This window comes from Myripristis murdjan, chromosome 2, assembly GCF_902150065.1.
Source record: "Myripristis murdjan chromosome 2, fMyrMur1.1, whole genome shotgun sequence".
NCBI lineage: Eukaryota > Metazoa > Chordata > Actinopteri > Holocentriformes > Holocentridae > Myripristis > Myripristis murdjan.
Window position 1 is genome coordinate 16,490,331 of NC_043981.1, and position 22,983 is coordinate 16,513,313.

The 22,983-nt window shown below is 41.9% G+C and overlaps 1 protein-coding gene across 7 annotated transcripts in view; it reads left to right on the plus strand.

Annotated features, from left to right (window-relative positions):
* LOC115371294 (CLIP-associating protein 1-B-like) overlaps positions 1-22,983 on the plus strand; it is a 65,958-nt gene that overhangs the window by 36,345 nt on the left and 6,630 nt on the right. Inside the window, exons 16-33 of one of the 7 annotated variants that reach the window (XM_030068558.1) lie at positions 140-217; positions 450-617; positions 2,386-2,432; positions 2,626-2,829; positions 8,107-8,202; positions 8,724-8,918; positions 9,361-9,465; positions 12,550-12,647; positions 13,204-13,227; positions 13,749-13,996; positions 14,608-14,671; positions 15,021-15,023; positions 15,314-15,477; positions 15,583-15,805; positions 16,028-16,123; positions 17,048-17,194; positions 18,169-18,275; positions 22,536-22,683. In XM_030068558.1, coding sequence (XP_029924418.1) covers positions 140-217; positions 450-617; positions 2,386-2,432; positions 2,626-2,829; positions 8,107-8,202; positions 8,724-8,918; positions 9,361-9,465; positions 12,550-12,647; positions 13,204-13,227; positions 13,749-13,996; positions 14,608-14,671; positions 15,021-15,023; positions 15,314-15,477; positions 15,583-15,805; positions 16,028-16,123; positions 17,048-17,194; positions 18,169-18,275; positions 22,536-22,683 — 2,215 coding nt within the window. The remainder of the gene's footprint in view (positions 1-139; positions 218-449; positions 618-2,385; positions 2,433-2,625; positions 2,830-8,106; positions 8,203-8,723; positions 8,919-9,360; positions 9,466-12,549; positions 12,648-13,203; positions 13,228-13,748; positions 13,997-14,607; positions 14,672-15,020; positions 15,024-15,313; positions 15,478-15,582; positions 15,806-16,027; positions 16,124-17,047; positions 17,195-18,168; positions 18,276-22,535; positions 22,684-22,983) is intronic. The other 6 variants (XM_030068576.1, XM_030068566.1, XM_030068585.1 and 3 more) reach the window with 6 other exon arrangements.

Sequence of the window (22,983 nt, forward strand, 5' to 3'; positions counted from 1 at the left end):
TCATATTATTTCTTTCATCTTACATGTTGGTCTTTGGTACTGAGTTTAATATTTGGGAAGTTCTACAGCACTCTACGCCGCTGATGAATGAAATGGTTTCTTTTAGAGTCGTTTTTCCTCTTGTTTCTTCCCCCTCTAGACATGGGACTGTTTTAATGGAGACGATAAAGAAAGGGATCCATGATGCAGACGCCGAGGCTCGCTCTGTAGCCAGGAAGTAAGTCACATGATTTTTTTTCCACTGCACCAGCACTGTGTTGTAGCCATGCAGGATCTACTACAGTCACAGTACAGAATCCAATACAGTATCCAGATGATCTCACACAAACATGATTTGGACATTAAGTGACTAAATACCTTCACCTGTATACATTAGCATAATGTAGGGACCTGTATGCAAAATGCCAACGTTCTGAGGATTGTTTTGACCCTCTGGCTTGCCGTTGCAGGTGTTACTGGAGTTTCCACGGCCACTTCAGCCGGGAGGCAGAGCAGCTATACCAGAGCCTGGAGACGTCCTATCAGAAAGCCCTGCAGGCCCACCTGAGGAGCGGAGACAGCCTCATGTCGCTGCCCGCCTCCGACCGCTCCTCCTCCTCCTCCCAGGAGAGCCTCAAGTGAGACATGTGCACTCACTGCGTTACGTGAAGGATGCCTTAAAAAACAAACAAACAAACAAACAAAAAACACTCACACAAATCTTGATAGAATGGTGGTTAGAGAAACTATCCTTCAGGGATTAATACAGCTTCATAATGATCAGTATGATTGATCATTATGAATCCAGAATTTCCCTGGTTGGGATCAATAAAGTATATCTATCTATCTATCCATCTATGATGTGTGATTGAATATTTTGTTAGCAGTGCTCTTAAGATGACTTTTAAGTGACAATGACAGTGTCATTTTGTCAGAATAAGTGTCAGATTTGTCAGATTTTGGATAAAATCTCTCACATGAATAGCTTTCCTTGGCGGTGACACTAAAGAAAGGCATCACAGTAATCAGTGATCAAATCATATTATTGGCTATCACTACCACACATTTCCACCACGGATGGTAGGATTCTCAGAAAAAGATTTTCCACAAAAAACATCCCAACCAAGCTTCATATTGTGTTATTATAAAGATTATCTGGCTTACAGGTTGTAGGAGAAAATCTGATGTTTTCATATTAAACATTTAGCACCTCATGTTTGCTTTCATGAGTACAGATGGAAACATTTTGTAGTAAAATCACGTATTGCAGTTCATGTCAAAGTGTCAATATTGAGCAAAAAAACAAAATCACTTTTTTCGACATCATTAACATTATTGCCGCCTATGGAGCAGCAAATGACAAACAAGACGTAAGAGCACAGAAAGGCACATCAGGGAGCAATAAAACTATACATCAGAGCAAAGCAAATACAATCTTAACATTCAGCTCATCCTGAGATTAAATTTTGTGTCAGCTGGTCTGTTTTTCTCACTCGCGTCATGCCTCATCCACCTTAAAAGAGCCTTTATTGCTTCCTGAAGTCAGCGCCGTTTATCTCAGACGAACAATCAAACTGTTGGCATTTTTTGTCTCATAATTCGTCGGCAGTGTCGGGGAGGAGAGCTGTAGATCGATGCATTGAGCGTGCCTTTATCGTATGTTGTTTCAGTCTACAGACCTCTCTAAAGATCCACATGTCACAGTGAATCTTTCGTGTGGCCTTGCAACAGGAGCTGACAGGCAGCAACAATGTCTGTGTACAGCTGGTGCAAGGACTGGCTGTTCCTCACTCAGAGTCTAGTTACTGTCTATTTATGGCTGAAGTATCGATAATGCTTCTTGCTATCAGATTTTCGTCGCTGCTCATGGAATTTCTGGAATATCACGGAATATTTAGAGGTGTTTTCCAGACAGAGAACGTCAGGGAATTTGATAAGGTCAAGGAAAATGAGGCAGTTGTTTAAGTTTTCTGAGCCCAAAACACAACATCAACAAACCGTGAAGGAAGGAGGCATTTAGGTTATGGAAAAACTCTGACTGAGTTGAGGAAAGTCAAGGAAAAGTCATTTAGTTTTTACATCTTGGCTGCTGTTGTGACCTTTTCCCATCTTGATAGGTGTAAAAAAAAGGAATCTGAATAATATATTTCAATTCAATGTTGATTTCAAGTGTTTTCTAGTCATCCAGAGTCATTATAATTGCAACGCATGACTCAAGCACACAAGCAGCACACAATACATGCTATATTCGAAAGATTTTTTTTATTTGTTATAGTTTTTACTTTTAAAATGGTGGATATTTCACTCTGCAATAATTGGTTTCACTAACAAGTTTTTTTGTTGTTGTTTTTCCACCTGTGCCATTGTTTGTTCTTCTTGCCTGACTGACTGATTTCTCCTCCACAGCCGACCCCTGTCTGTAAAAAGCACTGCTGGAAGCAGCATGAGCAGATGTAAGGACACATCCTTTAACTCAGCTGTTAGAGCATCCCATTTTTTTTTTCCAATTTGCATGAGTCAACACAGTCATGCATACTGCAAATATTTTGCCTGGTGCAGCTTCAAGCACTTTGTGTGAAGAAATCAAAGCGTCTCGGTTGAGGGTGATGCTGAGTGTCCTTGTCTGTTCTGTGTCTGGCCCTCCAGCCAAAGCCGCCCACTCCACCAGGACGCCTGCTGCAGCCGCCTCTCCGGGCTCCCTGCAGCGCTCCCGCAGCGACGTGGACGTCAACGCGGCGGCCAGCGCCAGCGCCCGCACCCGTATGCCAGCTGTGCCCTCTGCTGTGCCCCCCTCCGCTTCACCCTTTAGCTCCGCCTCCGCACTTCCCCCTGGATCCTACGCTTCACTAGGTGAGATAGGCCTCCTCATGCCTTGAGATAGCTTGAAGGTCTACATGCAGCAGTTTTAAACATCAGTATGTCATTGTCAAAACGATTGTGATAGCTTTCAATCCGTACACCATCTGCCAGAACCTTCAGCTCCGTTTCCTCTGAAAGAACATCGCGATCTTCCTGTTTTGTGCTGTCATGATCTCATGTGTTTTCCAATGATTATACTAATGCCGCAGTGTTAATTTGGCAGAGATTTATTGATGTAAAAATGCTGCATGTCACACCTACACAGGTTAGAAAAATCCTGCCTATTCCCTTTGTCCCTGTGACAAACACATCACATCACAGCAAAGAACCAAAGCTCAGTTTAATTATTTTTATTTTACCAGTTGGCTCCTACAAGCCCACTCTTCACACTGTACTAGGAAAAACGTGTATGCTAATCAAGGCTTTAATTATGGCTTTATGTATAAATAGTGGTAGGATGTTTCTGTCATTTGTAATGGAGCACATCAGAATTGAAGAGAGCACATGAGCACAGCACAGTTGAAACACTCTTTTCACAAATCTCCAAAAATAGATTTGTTTTTAATGGTATGTTAATCCATTTATAGATTCAATCACGCAACAAAATATTCCCAGGAATGTTGATGTACTTAGATGCATGCCGAACATACACACGCTCAAAGCGTTTATTGCGACAGCCTGACCTGCTTCCTTCCCACCCGCTTGACCTCCTCGTTAGTCGTACCTGAAGTGTAACCTCCTGACCCTTAACCCCCTGTTGTGTCTCTCCTGGGCTCGCCCACGTCTCAGATGGCACGGGGTCTGTTAACGCAGAGGGTAAGCCGTGTGTGTTCAGGGGAATGATACTCCTCCATGCCTCCTTGGTGTGTGTTATACCCCCATCAGTAGTGCAATGGTGGTCATCTGTGATGGATCTGTACCTGCATGGACTGTCTCCGCATGGTGTACTGTACCTTTTCTCCTACAGTTGGAAAATCTGTCAAATAATGTGCCGGGTTTTGATGTTACCTACTCCTTGTACTGTCAAACTTGGGTGATTTTCTTCATGAAAAACCAACTTGGATGTTAGAGGAGGGGTTTGGGGATCAAACAGGTAGGTCATGGGGTTATCAAGTAGACTTTTCCCATCTCAGGTGTTAAATGAGACTTCCAGAAAGCTTAAAGGAATGCTTCACCCAAACCCTATATGTTTTGTGTTGTTTATTAGTCTCGTGTTGTCTGACACAGAATGAGGTATCCAAAAACTGCATGGAGTTGATCAGCGACTTTGACAAACGACAGCAAAAAGGAGATGAAAACCAAGACTTTCACCCCATGATATGATATTATCACAGTACTTAAGTCATGTTATGTTAGTATTGCAATGTTAAACATTTTGCAATAGTCTTAGGATTGCGATAACATGTATTGCAATGCATTAGGATTTATTGCCCTTTTTTTTCAACCGCAAACTCTGCCCCCAAGGGGAAACTTTGTCAACATCTGTTTTATGTTATAAGCTAAAATTTTCATTCTGTTCATCTCACTTTAATCAGTTTTATCGCAGCAAAATGGGATTGTCTACTCTGTCATAAAAACCTGTCATAAATGTTGCATTGATTCTCGACAATACAATATTGACACATGACATCTGTGTTTCAGTACAATATTGCCACACAAAATAGCGTGATACTATGCTGGATTGATTTTTTTCCCCCAACTTTATCAAACACCTAATGCCTCTGTCAGTGTAATGACTGAAATGCCAATCAACTCCACTATAACAGAAATGTCAGTTTTGTAACCTTAATTATCTTTGAGTCATTCAATTAAAACATTTTCAGAGGACATTCAAGACAACCTGAGAGTTAAACACGCAGAATATATACTTTGTGGGTGAAGTATTCCTTTAAAGGGACATTATGTCATTTCTGACTTTCTGACTTCAACTTCTGTTGGCGACCAAGGAAACTGTGACAGCATCTGCAGATCTCTGGCACAGCTTCCTGTAGCCTTGAATGGACAGACATGTAAAGTATCACACAGGTCCAGGGGAAATCTAACAGAGAGGTTGATGTGCCAAATAAAGCGGCGTTGCTTTTTTGGCTTGAGGATGAAGTGTGTTGCAGTGCCAGATGCACACATGTGGCCCCAGCCTCCAATTAGTGCAGGAGAAAATGCAGGATGGGTTACCAAAACAGCTGGAAAATGAGTTTTGAAAGCCAGGAATCGTACCAGTGAAGTAAATGCTGAGTCCTAGGCACCGATCAATAACCCTAGAGATGTTTTGATTTTATGCAGCATGAGCATCCTTTCTTAATATGGACTTTTTTTTCCCCTAGAACTTGCCTTTGTTGAATGTAAGCATACTTTATGCAAAAGTACAATGTTATGCAAAATTATGCAGAAGAGCAAATTATTTATGTGTAACAGATGTACATACAAATTGCTCAGTCCACATTCCTCATCACTGATGTCAGCTGTTAGTCACACACTCAGCGCCTCAATGAAAGCAAATCAATGAGGCTTTTAAACAGCATACAGCACATTTGGGTAAATGGCAGGTCCTGAGGGAAAATTGGTTTGCAAGGCTAATGTAGAAAACAGTGTGCATCTCACACAACAGTAGGCAACATGCAACATTCATTATTTATTGATGATGCTGGTCACTCTGGTAATACCAGCCTGCAAAACTGGGTGCCCAGCTTCCTCGGCAGTGGGAACAAGAATGAGTGGAATAACATTCCCAGTCCAGGGTTTCTACGCAGGTCTGGGAACGTGTTGAAAATTCATTTGAAAATATACAGATGTTGCTTTGTTTTGAAATTAAGATTTTAGATTAAACGATTTATTACCATTTCACGCAGTGCTGATAGGAATGTTTTGATGTACGCCTTACAAGACCATTAGAAACAATGAAGGACAACACAGTTAAATAAAATAAAATATTGAATATTTTGCATGAAGATCTCATGAACAATGCGTAATAATTAGGGATTTTATGACCCATTTTCAGTTGGGGTTTTTGTTGATATGAAGAATAAGAAGAACTGCTATAGCGTAGATAATATTGGATTTAACCACATCCATCAGTAGAACAAACTGGATTTTCAGGCACTTAGGGTAATAAATGAATCCGACTGCAGTGAAATGTTGTGGCGGCTGGTCTGCACAGCCTGACAACAGAGAGGCATGGATCTCACGTATAGACAGACAGACAGACAGACGATCCTGTGACTCCACACAGAGACATCGATGGTGCCAACAGACAAGTCAGACGGAGAGCTTCTAGTCAGCACTCGGTAAAACATCAGTGTGAACAAACGCTGCTGTTAAGGCGGTCTGATCCGCTCAAAGTTCACATGTGAGCGGGCATCAAGTCGTCTTGGAGATGCACGACGATGATGAGAGTCACACAACCTTTGGAGGCGGTCAGGGATGGATTGTGTATTTGTAGTGTGAAAGCTAATGCATCCTGATGTGTTCCTGACAACATGGAAGACCGTTTAGTTGCTTTGTGAAAGGACATAGTGTTACAGTATGTTGACAGCATGGAATATAGAAGTGAGCAGGAAGAAGGCACAGACGGGAGGGGGAACAAAGTGCAGAGGAATCACAGTCAGAAAAGAAAGTCGATTACAATTCCAGGTCGCAGGTGTTGCCTGCAGACACGTGTGAGAGGCGTGATAATGCCAGGTGTGAGTGGAGATCTGTCTTGGCTGTCCACTTGTGACTGAAGTGAGATCAGGGCCCAGGTCATTTCCAAACCAGGACCACTCAAGTTCAGTTAAAGTGATGTCCAGAGGGGTCAAAACCTTGTCAAGACGAGAGCAGCTCAAGTTCTGTTCAAGACCAAAAGAAACAATAAATATTATACGTCTTTACACATTTTTTATATTTTTAGCCGGAGGAAAAAAATGAGCTGGTGTTGAGAAGTCTGAGTCAAAATGAGTCGACACAGAAGCAAGTCAAAGACATGAAACACACGTTCTCAAGACCGAATTCGAGACTAAGACTGGACTCTAATACGAGAACTCCGATGTCAACGTTTAAAAACCATCGCCTGCGTCATTATAATGTTGTGAACTCATTTTGTTTGGTGAGGATGTCCCTTTCTCTGGATGCGCACATGGACATTGTCATCGTCCCAAACATTCATATCCGCACTAATTCATTCACACATAAGACTGTTTTACTGTTAAATGGTGATGAAACGTGTTGTCGTTGGTGGTGTTGAATCCTTAGCGGTAGATGTGCATGTGGTTGACATGACTGGATAATCTACATCTCTATATATATCTATTGTTATGTTTTTGTATGGTCACCGTAGAGCTGCACGATATTGACAGAAGTATATTGTCATTTATCTTTCTGTCTCCATTTGTTTATTCAATTTTATGTCTGAATATTGCCATAGAGATACAAATTGCAGTTAGTTTGGATTCAAATGTCTTCACACATTTTTTTTTTCAATCCCTAGTAGATAGTAATTTACTTTTGCCATAAATATATATATATGTATATATAAAATATAACAAGCTGACTCATTGAATCAGTTAGATTAACATGACAGATTTTTGGACATACAGTAAAGGATTCTGCTTGGTACTTCTCCCCAGTTTAGTTAGCTGTATGATTCATCTGTACTTCAAAAAAAGAAAAAAAATCATCCTTCTTCAGTATGAAAAACTGCTGTAGTGACGACTGTGATTTTTGTGCATTTGAATAATTTTGGCACCCTGTACCTTCCAGCCTTTAATTTCTGGAATATTTTAACTTTCATCAAACTTACCACTTAGACATTTCTTTGCTAGGGAGAGGAAAATGTGCAAGAGGACTCAAAACAGACCACAGGCTGCTCCAGAAAAGTCCTACAAATTATTTTTATTTATTTATTTATTGATTGATTTATCGAATGGGTGTCAGATTGAGTTGAAGGCTCAAGAACAAGTTTTTCTCTTTGTGTTTCATCTCTCTATTCCTTGTTTCATTCCTCTGCGATGCACCTCCATGTGATTCTCAGTTTGTTTAAATTTCACCTTATTTGCATGACTTAGAACAACAGAGAAGTCTAGAAAATGTCAGTTTCAAAACCACCAACCGTGTACATTTTCAGTGCCACCGAAGTGATTATTAATTTAATTTTTCTTTTGTTTTTTCTTTCTTTCTCTGTCTCTCTCTCTCTCTCTCTGTCTCTCTCTCTCTCTCTCTCTCTCTCTCTCTCTCTCTCTCTCTCTCTCACTCTGTCTCTTTCTCTCTCTCTCTGGCCTGGTCCCTCTCCCTCCTCAGGCCGAGTGCGAACCAGGAGACAGAGTTCAGGAAACAGCCCGTCGGTGACGGACAGCAGGGGGCGGAGCCGAGGCAAAGTCGTTTCCCAGTCCCAACGTGAGCAGCTACAACTTTTAGCATATTTTGGCTCTGGGTGGAAGCTTTCATCCATATCTCTGTGTTATCAGTGGGACTGGAGCCCCTCACTCAGGTCGCGTCAGTGAATTTAACAGCACAGGGACAAATCCATATTTAAGCTTTCTGAAAGTCTAAAATTATGTGAGCTGTTATCATTATATCAATTCCTAAATAAAGCACAACACTGAGGATTTTGCAGATTGGCCAGAAGGTCAAATTTTCCATTTAAATGATGTGAACATGGACATGAAAATCACCCGTAGTCCCTGGTATACTGTTTGAACCACAGTCATTAATCTCCCAGAAAATAGGTCAATTCCTTAAAGTAAAAGTGTAACATACTTTAAGAAGTCTTTAATTTAAAAAAAAAAAAATTACCAGCTTTCTGCTAAGAAATAAATCCCGTCCTTTTGATGGATCTGTTGTGGTCTCGGTTTTATTTTGTGGTAAATTTGCATTTAAATTTACTCACGCTGGCAATAAAACATTCCCTGTTTCAGCTGGCAGTCGGTCTGGCTCGCCAGGCAGGCTCCTGAGCTCCACCTACGGCAGGATCCCCAGGCCAACCATGGGCACCGCCGCCGCCGCTGCCGCCAGCTCAAACAACTCCACCAGCCTGACGGACAAGACGAGGCCTCGAGGTCCCCGGAGCCAGGGCTGCAGCCGGGAGACCAGCCCCACCAGATCTGGCATGGGTAAGAGCCGGGCTCCTCTACAGGTCTGCAGACCGTGGGAAAGGGATGGACAATAAAATGAAATCACATGAAAATCACCAAAATCTATAAAACCAGTCATTTAATTGTAGATACAATATAGCCACCTTAGCTTAAGAGCATTATAGAGTCTTTTTCTTTGTGTCTGTGGCTCTGCATTAGACAAGCACCTTAGACTTAGATGTGTGTGTCTACACAGACACCACAAGAGAGCAACATCCCTGTTTATCCTTCCTCTTCCTCATACTAATAACTGTAATTCTTATTCACTCCTTAAGTCTGTCCTCTTCTCTGCTCTCTCCCTGCCTGACTAACCATGTCTACAGATCTTTAAGTGTGTCTGGCTGTATGTGCTGCAAGCTAAACCTCTCCTCCCCTGCGCTACTGTCTCTCTCTCTCTGTTTCTCCTGCCTTGTCTCGTAAGCCCGGAGCCGAATCCCCCGACCCAGCATGAGTCAGGGCTGCAGCCGCGACACCAGTCGCGAGAGCAGCCGTGACACCAGCCCCGCCAGGGGCTTCTCCCCCCTGGGTGAGTATGGCACTGAAGACCGCCTAACACCCCTCTCTTCTCACCCCTGTGTTCAGAGCTGGTGATAAAGTATTAAAAGCAGATTTGATCATTTAAAGAGAACAACCGGTTTAAAAAAGTTTAGAAAAATGTCATAATTTTCAGGTCTCTAAGAGTTTGATAAATGCACAGAACATGATAGGAGAATACTGAGTTTTTTGTGTTGTACAGTCTCAGTCCACATAAAAAAACAAACTACACATTCAGTGCAGTTGTAAACCCAAATGTCAGTTTAACATTTGTTATTAATCTACAACGAAGAATAGCGTGTAGTGGATTATGTGTGATAACTTACATCATTTTGAAAACTGACCAAAAAGAAATCCTTACAAGAAGTCGATACGGCACTAGGAAACTGACAGGTTACTATTTAAAAAAAGATATAATAATTTCAGTATCTGTAAATAGTGTAATATGACCTCAGTAAACAGCAGAGTGAACTTATGTTTACCGAGCTGCTCTGTGATGTTTTACACCAAAGAGACGAGAGAGGACAGAGATCTAGTTTTTGTGAGTCCAGCTTTCTCTGGGCAGAGCCTTGATCAAGGCCGTTTTGCAGATTTTGGATATTTAGGCTAATAAAAAGGTGTAGAACCATGCATAGTCATATTTAAGGTCTGGAACAATTAACATCAACGTGTTATAGTCCAGTCAGCCACCACCAGCCAAATGTCCCGTCTCACCACACCGTCTGTCTGTGTCGATCTGTGTGAAACCAGTTTTCTTCCAGCCCAATCCTCTGCATGCTTTGTACTTGTGAATGTCTTCCTCTCAGTGTGTCGAATGTCCAGATTCTCCTCTATTTTCTGCTCTAATCCTGTCATTCAGTAGCCAAAAGGAAGTTAACTACTTTGCAGAAGAATTATTACTCTTGTGACCTTGGCTTCACATGAAAAAGCTAATTAGCAAGTCGAGCACTTATCCTGCAGCTGAAAAATTACTGCAGTAACTAACGTGGAAATGGTACTGTGCATTTTTTTTTTTTTTTTTTTTTGCAGAGGTTTTTGTTTGTCCTTTACCTCATATTGCTGTTGTGTTGTTTAAAAGCAATAACTGGGATGCTAAAGCAGGTATTACTGCCAAAGTTAACGTTGTGCTGTGGTCAGGGTGGTAGTGGCTGTGTTGTAGAAACGGTGCGGTGGGCCGACTGCCGGCTCCTCCGGGTCACCTCTTAACTTTACTTCCTCCTGCAGCGACTCGCCGTCACTCACGCTCCACAAGCGCCCTGTCGTCAGCAGAGTGCTACTCAGGTGACCCGTGGTTTTTTTTTTTTTTTTTTTTTTTTTTTTCAACAAGCAGGATTACTCAGTTGGCCAAGTTAAGCAAAATAAAACAAACTCAAAATAACATACACCTTTTTACCCTGCAAAGTTCTTCCTCTATGTAAGCTTTCTGTATTGTGCATGGCTGTTCAAAGTTTAGAGGAATAGTTATTACAGCTTTTGTCACAGCACAAGACATATTATTGTTAAAGGAAAGTCAGAAAAGGGGGGTTTTGCCCAAACCATTGGAGTATAGTATTCCTTTAAAGCTGTTATTAGAGCTCACTCCATGATTTTGCTCATTTCAATCCAAGCAGCAGGCAGAATAAAAATCTCTGTGTCTCCCCAAAACCATGAAATGACAGTAGTTGTCGCTCACAGTGACAGATCAATGGATGATGTGCCTACGACAAAGCTTTGAGAATCAACATCCAGGTTTAATTTCTATGTTTCTGTAAACACAAAGAATAAAACTGGCTAACTCGGTGATCCTGCTTTGGGAAGTAGCTCCCCTGCATGACTGTCAGTCCTCAGACACACCGAGAGAGACGGAGGTCACCTCTGCCTCTCAGACTCTGGGCTCAGACCAAACATGGCATCGTCCCAGAGTGGGAAAGCAGCACGAGCCAAACACTGGTGCATTTTGCCAGAATTTGACGGCGGTGGATTTCCCACCTTGGTCGGCACAGAGCAGTAAGGCTCTCCCATCCGCAGGGGGCGATACTGAGCATCACCCCATCCTTCACAATTGCACAACCACCATATATATCACTTTGGATAGTTTAACGACAAGCAGAAATAATACATGTAGGTGTTTCTGCTGCAAGTGAAACCACACGATTGTAAATTGTGAAGATGCAGTTTTGCTTCAACCTGAGTTTGTATGTTCTTCATTTGCTGGACAGGACTTACAGTATGAATTGTTTTATTTTGCAGCTCGTATTTAATTTTCACGGCACAGTTTTTATTCTTTTTGGGCTGTGTATTGTTAGACTTGTTACTGTTATTTATTTTTGCATTTTGGTAAAGTTAGGCTGAATCACCTGATCCCTTTGCACTGCTCATTGTATAATTTGCATTTTCTGTTTGAAATTTTGCAGATAAAAATTGATTCTGCCAGCTTTTCTCTCTGCTTGGCTTTGGATGTGCTCTAAATGCCGATGCCGTCTGGATAACACAGCGATCCTTACTCGCTGCTTTGGGTTAAATCTTTGCTGTCAGAATTATCTCGGCCCCCGACATCATCTTTTTTCCAAAATTTGAGCCGAACCTACACCTAAAAAAAATCAGAATCCAAAATGATGTAGCTGAATTGGAGATTTTCTCATGATAAATGGTTAAATAATATATTTTATACAATACATTTATTTAATAGTAGTTCAGATTTACATGTGACCCAAGCAGAATGAATGTCAAGCTCTGCTGCGCTTGAATCCGCAAAAAAGAACCAAGGTGCTCTTCACTTCTAAGTACAATTTCTGTTATTAAACTGGCACTGCTCCATGTAGCATCGACATCAGTAGAGACTAATGCATCTTGCCTCCTTGCATTTCCAACATCAGCAAGGCCTTTCTGTTTAAAAGTGAAGAGTACACTGGTCCTCTTATCTTTTTCTGGATCCCACTGCAAGCATCCATCACCAAACAGCACCTGCCAGTCTGCACAGTGGTATTTTGTCCCTTATGAATCCCGGTTATACATTCTTTTTTCTTTTCTTTTTTTTTCCCTCTGAAGCGATGGATTTGACCTTTTCCTGTGTCTCCTCCGTTTTTTTTCCTCTCAGACCGGCTGTCACACCAGGCTCGCATCTCCGCCTCCGTCAACGCCATGAGAATCCTCAACACCGGCACCGAGGTCGAGGCTGCTGTGGCCGATGCCCTGGTAAGAACAGAGCCCCTTCTGATTTAATAATAATAATAATAATAATAATGTTCTTCAGCCCCAATGTACATAAAGCTCCCCAGTTAATGCAGCTGTATGCCTACTGTGCTTTTCATTTTGTAACATTTGCTGTTGTATGGAGGTATCCGAAATCTTTGAGGAAATTAAGTGTGGGAAACAAACTGAATTTTAAAATAAAGTGCTCTAGCAGGAACCCTGTTAGTGCATGGAAATGCCTCTACGAAAACTTCAAATATGAATGTTTTGTCCTTGAGTTTTATTTCACCTGTGTTATGATTGAGTTTTAACACAGTAGTCCCTGAAAGTCACAATAAGCCCTGTATTTGTTATTTTTTTCCCTCAAAGGTACTGTAGAATGTATGAATAGGAAAAAGATATTTGTTTTTTCGTTGTTTATTGACAGTAGTGGTGCCTTGCTGTCGGCATAATTCAACTGGATTTAATATTGACTTGTCAGCGCCCGTGTGTATCGATCAGTACAAACCTGGTGTAATTTGCTCTGTGCTCTTTCTTCCTCGGCCTTGGTAAATCTCAGCTGTTAGGAGACTCCAGGAGTAAGGTACATCAGTCTCACCTGCCACAGAGTCTATCCATCCCTTTAACTGCATGCCGTGCACGTGCATCAAACATTTTCATTGACATTTTAGACATTTCAACAAATCCAGTGTGATGAGAGTGAGGCGAGAGAGTGAGCAGGTCGGGGAAGATCTCTGAAGGATCGATCCTCTGACTTCACTAACGACTAAACCCATTCTGCCCCGGCTTTTCAGTGCATCATCCCATCAGACTGAAGCCGTCCATGTGTCAAGACTCCCCCGTGTTGCAATAAATTAAAATGTGCCAGTTGGAGTGACTTCATTTATGTTACATCTCCTCATCAAAAAACTGCATGACTCCCCCTGGCTGTTTTCCTTCCAAACATGTACAGTAGCTGCATGGTAGATCTAATAGTTCTTGGTTTCAGTTTTCAAAGCATGACTGCTGTGATTAGGTAACACATAATAACTTTTCACCTGCACAAGCTCAAAGTGTTTTCCTAAAACCTGTTTGCCGTCATCTCTCTCCTTCCCTCGTGCTCAGCGGAGGCCGGTGAGGCGGCGCTTTGAGTCTCCAGGCATGTACTCGGACGACGACGCCAACAGCGACGCCTCCAGCGCCTGCTCGGAGCGCTCGTACAGCTCGCGCAACGGCGGCATGGCGCCACACTACCTGCGTCAGACGGAGGACGTGGCCGAGGTGCTGAACCACTGCGCCAGCGCCAACTGGTCAGAGCGCAAGGAGGGGCTGCTGGGTCTGCAGAACCTGCTGAAGAGCCAGAGGATGCTCAGGTAAGTGACCAGGGATGCTACCTGGAAATACCTGAATTTTTAAAGTTTGGAGGCCTTCATTACCCAGATATCATATAACGTGGAATATAAACAGTTTATTTCAATCTGAAGTGATTCCTTTACTATGCACTGTATTTATTTTGTCTGCAGAACTTTGTGTTTTGTTTTATTTTCTTCTACACTAAGTCCAACAGAATGGACTTCAGGTTAGGAGTAAGTGGAAACCCCGCCCTCTTTCAGAATCCGCTAGCTTTGCACTAATCAAAGTTATGTACCATAAGGACCTTTATGACCTTACAGGACAATCATGAACATAAAGGACTCACTGATCTGAATAGAGCATTGCAACCCAGTTTTTCCCCTTTTTTTCTGTTTCCTGTTAGACATGATGTCAAGCATTTAAAAAATGAAATCTTAACCGTTTACCCCTCACACCTGAATTTATCGTAAGGGCTCTTAAATTATTTATCCTCAATTTATTCATCCTCGGTGGTCTTTTTTTGTGATTCAGTTACTACAGCTTTAAAGTGGAAGTTACCGATACTGTGTGTATGAATGACTTGAATCAGTTGATGTCTCTCTCCCTCTCTCTCTCTCTCTCTCTCTCTCAGTCGTGTGGAGCTGAAGAGGTTGTGTGAGATTTTCACCAGGATGTTTGCTGACCCACACAGCAAGGTAAAGCCCACCTGCGCTCACCGTGTTACACAGCATGAAACACACACACATATACACACACACAGTCGAAGCTGCATGACTGGCCCCAGGATGGGAGATGAACCCCGGCCACCAGCCACATGTTGGTAAACCTCTGCGGCAGTGAGAGTGAGAAATGAGACTGAAGGCAGGTAAAGCAGAGGAGGCAGATTTACCACAACACGCTGTCGCTGGTGGCCAAAGTTTAATCTCTTGCCCTGATTGTTTCACTGAATTCAAAGCTCACATGTCAATACTAATGGAACACAAACTAACAGTGTGTCTTTTTTTATTGCATGCCTCCTCGTTGCTGTGGACTCTTTAACACCAGAGAGTAAGTGTTTAGTCTTTTGATCCCACCAATCTGAAACCTGACTGCTGTCAGATTTCAACTCCCAGTGTGTTTCGACACCCAGCAGCCGTTTAACAACACACCGGATTTCTGTCTGTCTTTCTTTATTGTGCTTCCTTTGTACTTTTTCTTTCTTATTCTTTCTTGCTTTCTTTTTATCTATTTATTTGTTTCTTTCTGTACTTTATCTCCCCTTTTTGTCTTCGTTTTTTGTCTGTCATTCCTTCCTCCTTCCTTTCATTTTTTCCTCCCTTCCCTCACTCCTCTCTCAGGTCTTCAGCATGTTCCTGGAGACTCTGGTGGACTTCATCACGCTCCACAGGGAAGACCTGCAGGACTGGCTGTTCGTCCTGCTCACTCAGCTGCTGAAGAAGATGGGGGCTGACCTGCTGGGCTCCGTCCAGGCCAAAGTCCAGAAGGCCCTGGACGTCACCAGGTTGGGAGCAACAATGAAACTTGTCCATCAAAATTATAACATATCGTTACTCTGTCTTTTCAGTGTACAAATAATTAAATAATAAGTCTGCGTTTCTCTCTGCAGGGAGTCCTTCCCGTTTGAGCAGCAGTTCAACATCCTGATGCGCTTCATCGTGGATCAGACGCAGACGCCCAACCTCAAGGTGAAGGTGGCCATCCTGCGCTACATCGAGGCCTTGGCTCGGCAGATGGACCCGGCCGACTTTGTCAACTCCAGCGAGACGCGCCTCGCCGTGTCCCGCATCATCACCTGGACCACCGAGCCGAAGAGCTCCGATGTCCGCAAGGTAGGTGGGGGTTCAGCTGCTGGGGTGCCAACTGTAACCGTCCTTATCTGTGGCGTCAGCCGGAGCCACAGCCAGTTTTGCTGAAGTTTGTTACTCCTTTTTTTCATTCGTTTGTTAGTTGTCGTTTAATTTTCATTTAGTTTAAGCTTTTTCGTCGTGCTCTCCTTCGTTTGCATTTTTGTTTTCATGTCACATTTTGGTTTCTCAAACCCAAACTCCCAGACCCTCCATAACTGGTCAGGGGAGGATTTCTCAGGCCGACCCAGCACCGTGGCCTCTCTGCCTGGAGAGGGCAACCTGGAGGAGAGGTGCAAGCAGGTAGACTGTGCAATAAAGTGGCATGACCCCAAGCCTTAAATATAACTGCCTCTAACCCAGCTTGACCCCTGACAAACATGCAGGGATCAACTTTCCCTCTGGAGACGTTATTTCTGAATGACTCGACAACTCACCGGTTATATGAATGCCTTCAAAGCCTAACTGCTCATACATGATGTGTTGTTTTTAATATAAATAATCTAATGCAGAGCTACATTTTGCTAACAGTCTGTGCTACAGCTTCAATTTCAGCTTCTGTTTGTGGCGGCAATGCGGGAAACACATCAACACCAGTTTGTTACCGGTAGATTTTGACTGTAACTTATTAGCTTGTACCAGCTATTATGGAGGCCCTCTTCCATTCAGATAATCTAGATGACTGGTAAAATTGTGAAAATGAACTGTACTGTAAGTGTTGCTGTAATGGGCCTGAGGACAAAATGCATGTGCATGAAGTTTTGTCAGTTTTAACTCGGGGACTAACTGTGCCAGCTGATCCAAAACATAACGCTGTTTCTTTTCCAGCAGGGCTGTGCATGATTTGTACCATTTTTACAATACTTTATTTAATGTTTGTGTATGAACCTTGACCTGACTGACCGCTCCTTAACACTGAGGCTGTGTCTCCACTTGGATTTTTTTAATGTTTGTTTCTCTTTGATTTGATCTTCTGCTTAACAGACATGTTGTGGTGTGTGTTGTGTCAGTATGTCTTTAGTGCTAAGAGTGGTGAGTGCCATGCGATAAAAAATATTAACATTTGCAAAAGTAAGCAGTTCTTCAAACGGGCATTTGATCATCTGAGAGCACCAGCAGAAACCATGTCAGCGCTTTTTTACATACTGACTTTTTAACTGACATGTATTGCTCCTGTGTGTGTGTGTGTGTGTGTGTGTGTGTGTGTGTGTGTGTGTGTGAGCGCAGGCAGCCCAGGTGGTGCTCATCGCCCTGTTTGAGCTCAACACCCCGGAGTTCACCATGCTGCTTGGTGCTCTGCCCAAAACCTTCCAGGACGGCACCACCAAGCTGCTGCACAACCACCTGAGGAACACCAGTGCCAACAGCGGCATGGTAACACACACACACACACACACACACACACATGCACACACACTCACACGTCTCAACACATGCAGAGAGAGGTGTCAGGAGAGGTTTTCTTCAGAGAAAGACTTGAGCAAATGTTTGTTTCCGACCCAGGCCTGCCTTTTGCTTTTCCTCCACCTTTTTATGAGGGAAGTCATCATCCTAACACTGAATATTAATTTAGCAGTAGAAGGGATGTTGATGTGCCAAAGAGCAAGGTGTAAGAGCCAGCAGCATATAACAGACTGAACTACAAACAGAGGCATTCAGCTGCTTGCCACGGGGGGGCAAGAGAATGCAGTTTTCTGTTTTAACCAAAGACAGCAGATTACTAACTCACCGTCACCCAGAGAGGAGGAGCAAATCAGTAAAAAAAAGTAGTGCAGTGGATGGTTGGAATAAAAACCTCAGTCAAAAATCAGTCTTTTGCATTCACTTTTGCCTCAGCGTGTCTGTAGAGAGAAGTAAATCTGGATTTTGTGCCTGTCAAGATGAATTGAAGCCATCCCTCTGTCATATTGTCTGATTTGTTGAATGACGAGGCCGATGAGCTCTGATGCCAAACAAAGGCAATCCAGGAAATATAAATGTGATTCTATAATAATGAATGTACTTTGCCCCAAGAAGCTCAAATATGGGCTCAAATTTCTGACATGCCAGAACTTTGTTGGAGCCCAGAACTCAGAGAGTATGGTAAAGCATTAAGATTAAGACAAAATTGGACAGTGTGGATTCACCTTGAGAGAAAAGCAGAATATTAGTCACCCATCAAACATACTATTTTATCCACTTTCATCTTATATAAATGAATACTTATATTTTTCAGTAATTAGTACTGAGAAAAGTACTACAGACGTGCAGTTGTTTGATATAATTCAGCTTGTTTTAGGAGTTTAAATGTTTTTTCAGTGTGTTCTGGTGTTGACTCTAAAGCCAGCTGTGTCTTTTGCGATGTGCAGGCGTCTCCCAGTAATTCGTCAGGACGGACGCCCCCGCGGCAGCCCAGCAGTCGCAGCAGCCCGCTGACGTCACCCACCAACTGCTCCCATGGGGGCCTTTCTCCCAGGTATGGACGCCTCACACCGAGAGGATCTTAATGCCAGGGCTGCAGCTTGAATCTAAAAATATCAAAGTTGCTACAGCTTTTTCTTCATTTTCCTCTCACTATGATGAAGTTTGTTTTAGGTTCTGGTATTGTGGAGAATCTCTGTTTTGGTATGAAGCTGCATATCAGACCAGTCTTCTATTGGACTAAATCCTTAGTCTTAGCATCTCCTCCCCATCCTCTTCACAAACATTTTGAACATTTTTTCAAGCACTGCAAAAATAAATGGTATAGAAAAGATTGATCTCATTTGTGTTGTCATGATGCCAATATTTCTCACTTTGGCACCAAATTTAAGATTTTAAATTTTGATGCAATTATGGCACCATTACCAACAGGAAAAAAAAAAAAACACTTGAAGTTTGATGAGCCTATGTCCTTTTAACTATATATCCCATCTGTGCATGTATATCTGATGGAGGTGATGTTGTAATGGAATTTCAGGTCGCAGAACAACTTAAATACCAAAGTCAGTCTCTTATACTGGACCAAAGTAGCACTGAAATCAAAGTTTTGACATGCTCTGATGAAGGCGGTGTAGGCTGAAACACGGCAGCAATATTTTTTGGTCAGATAAATGAAGCAGTACCACTGGTAATTTATGGATGTGCTATCTTCATCTTTAATCCCAAACTAACAGTCTATTAACTCAGAAGTTGCAGATCAGCTCAACATTGATTAGTGCTTCAAGTTCAGTCGTTTGAATTGGTAATAAACCTTGTCATCTTTCGTTATTTTTCTTGAGGAACCATTATCACAGTAGAAAATAACCACCAGTCAGTCAGCAGATACATATTTGGCTGACAATGATAAATTTGTCTACTTTCCAGCCACTTCTGCAGATACCCTGGCATATTTTGGAGAATTCACTTTCTTTTGAAAATTTTAGGATTTGTAAACTTAACTTAACTTTTCCCTTTATTGGCAAACTCATATTACTTCCAATATTTCATCCCATTGACTCTGACTTTAAAGACAACATTAATCCTTGCACAAACTCCAAGTTGTTGACTACAGGCCTTGATTTTTTTTTTTTTTTTTTTTTTTTTTTTTTATTTTGTGCCATGCATGCTTTGCAATCACTGGAAATAACATTACACCTTAGAGAACGCCTTCAATGATTTTTTGCTAATATTCTTTTCTTTCCCTTTACCTTTTCAGCGCCACATTTTTGCAAACCAGTGAAACTCACGAAGTTATTCTCCAAATGTCACCAGCCACTTTAAATGACTAACCAGCCAAATTAATATTTATCGATGAAAACTTACTGTTAATGGTTTATTTGCCAAAATGGATGGTGTTGTAGACAAAGTTACAAAAGAAAAAAAACATTAACCAGCTGGTGGCTGCTGGTAATTTCCCACCATGACTAACACAAATTGAGAATAGTGCTTCTTCTTTTTTCCCACTTTTCTCACATCTCTATCTTCTCCCTCTGGGCCGCTTTCCTCCCCTCCCTCTCCCCTGACTTTCTCCTCCCCCTCCGCCCCTCCCGGCTGTTACAGTCGGATATGGAGCTGGAGTGCCGATGGGCTCTCCAAGTATCCTCCTCCGCCCTTCCCCTCTCCTCTCCCCATCCCTCCCTCCCACTCCTCCTCCCTCAAGGCCCTCCGACGTGCTTACTCACCCAGGTAACCCCAACCCCCTTTTCCTTCTTCACCTCCCTCTGATCGCGTTTCACAGTACAGGGCTTTAAGGTTGTGATCCTGTATAGCTCAGATGTGCAAGGCAAAAAACATTACATTATCAATGGGCCCACCAGTGCCAAAATATAGAAACACCCACCAAATAGCAAATATAATGTTAAATGATAATTCAACCTGGACCATACTTTTCTGTTATTTTCCATCATACCAATTAATTCTGACCAAAGTTTTGTAGTAGTAAGAGTAGTAATAGTAATAATCATCACACACAATATAATAAAAGTATTTACAGTCTATACAATATACAATCTGTTATGCAACAAGTATCAACAGTCGGGACAGTTTACTGTAAACAAAGTAATTAAGAGTGAGAGGTAAGTAATGACTGAGAAGACACAGGCAGAAGCGTAATGCTCATATATGCCTGTCCTGCATTATTATCAGTTTAAGCTACCTTTCAGAAATAAAAAAAAAATGAGTAAAACCAAAGTGAAAAAAAAAAAAAAAGCGAGTTACACATTCTTAAATTTATATTAGCATTGTTCCATAATTTAACTCCAACAATAGAAATACTGCACTCTTTAGCTTTTTGTATGGTAAGCTTACATTCTTAAATCATTCTCAAATGTGCACTCGTGTATTGAAACAAACCTTTGCACACAGTCTGGCAGAGACTTTGTTTTAGCTCCAAACATAATTTGCATGATTTTATAATACAGGCTACCAAATCATTAAATTTCATTGCATGGGATTTTATAAACAGTGGATTAGTGTGATCATAGTAACCAGCCTTATTATTAAGTATGATTTGTTTTTGTTGTAAAATGATTTAAGTTACAGTTGTAAATAAATAAGATATATAATGACGTTGCTTTGCGTCAGAGCTACTTGCATCATTTTTGATGTTGAGGGCATGTTGGTAAAAAAAGTAAAATATCTGAAGACGTGCCTTTTTTTTGTCCAGTTCTACCTTATTGGCCATTTCTTTAGCACTTCATCATTGATTCTTCACGTCTACTTCTTGAAAAAGATGTACTTTTTATGCATTTAGGGTCATGTTTGAGTTAGGACTGTACCGGAGAGCTGTGTGTCTAGACAAACAAGACATATGCAGCTCTGTAGTCAAACAACTGATAAATGTTTGGTGAGAATCGGTCAGTATGATGGGAAAGTTCGGTCCAGGTCTGAAATTGAATTAGTGTTAGGACAAGTAGGAAAGATAAATGTGAAATAAAAATTCACTTGAACTTATTGCTCATTTCTCTTTGAAATTCTGTGATTATTAATTGAATCCTTTGAAATCCCACTGACTTTTAGAAATGTAGATTTTCACTTTGGTTCAGGCTTATTTTCTTGAAGTACTGTGAAACCCTAAAAGCTCTAACACACTGTCTTCCATATCTGTGGCCACTTTTTTTTTTTTTTTTTTTTTTTTTGCTTTGTCGAGGCAATTTGTGCTTTCATCTGCTCAAATTGTTGTACATTAATTTGCCTTCTGTTGTTTTTATTTGTCTGTTTTTGTCGCTGAAATATAAAGCCTTCAACTGAGGAACTGTACAGTAGGTGTTTATGTGCTTGAGTCACCTGTTTGTCTTCAAATCCCCTGCGTCCGTTTGTCAACATGCACGGCTTTGCACGTGCACGGCACTGCACTGTATGGTAATCCCATCGTGGTGCACCGTCCTCCGTAGAGAAGGTGGACTGCAGGCACAAAGTCGTGTGTGTGGTTTTCTGGTGTCGCTTCTTTCCCAGTCATGGACAACACCTACTTTTATCTGAGACCTTTATTTTTTTGACAAGTTGAAACACTTTGCTCACCGTTACTTTGAGTATGCAAATAAACAGCAGTTCCAAGAAACAGTTTTTAAAATTTTGTTATTGATCCGCTGTCATTTCTTGTATTATGATATAGACGTTTCCCAACTTCTCATACAGTGGCCCTCATATGTTCCCCAGTCTGAGGTTCCATCAACTAATCTCCAAATGCATGTAATTATCTATTAATTCTGAGAAAGGTACAATGCAACATTTTCCTCCTTCCATTTGTTTACTTCAATGTAACCAATGAATCAATGAGAAGGTTAAAAAAAAAAAAAAACATTCATCTGAGGATTAGGGTTGGTCCATGGCTTGGAAAGTGTCCGAGGTCATCTTTTCACAAGCGTCTTCCGAGAAAAGCAGTGCTGATCAGGATCATTGATGAAGTCAAATGATAGGTAGGAAGCCCATAGTGACCTTGGATCAGCACTCCTGTTCTACCCTCAAAAGAGTAAGAGTGGTTTGAGGAACCACAAGGGGCTCCTCAGATTGAAACCACAGGGGAACCCAAGAGGAACTCATTCATAAAGACCCGGCTGTAGCACAAACTTACTCTAGATATGAGGTTTCTTCAAAGAACCCCACAGCAAGGGTTTTTCAAGTGCAAAATGTCAAGGAACATACTGTGTCCCTCTGGATCTCAAAAGTCCCCGATGAACCCCCGTTTATTGAGTTGCTCGAGCACATCTGGCTCCGATGTGCCAGCGGCGATGGTTATATTCTGTTTGACAAGCTGGTTTCTCTCCGTATGCTGAAGCCTGCTGGAGTATGACAGTGAAAACCTGAACTCGGAGGAGATCTACAGCTCCCTGCGCGGCGTCACCGAGGCCATCCAGAACTTCAGCTTCCGCAGCCAAGAGGACCTGATGGACCCGCTGCGACGGGACGGCAAGAGGGAGGCCATGGTGAGGAGCAGCTGTGGTCTGTGTGTAGTTTACTGGCATGTCTAAATAATGAATCCCTTTAAAACAGCCAAAAAAAAATATAAATACTTACTCTGCAGGTGAAACTAAACAAAATGCACCTCAAAAGGTCATAGAAAAAATCAAGATAAAGTTGAAAATGAATATCATTCCCAAAAAGGAAGAGGAAATCAAACTGTAAACAGTCGGGCCACCAAGACCAAATTGCATTTAACCTCAAAACCGAGAGGCAATTCTAGGCTTTGTTTGTTTGTACATAGAAATGATAAAACACTAGGAAAC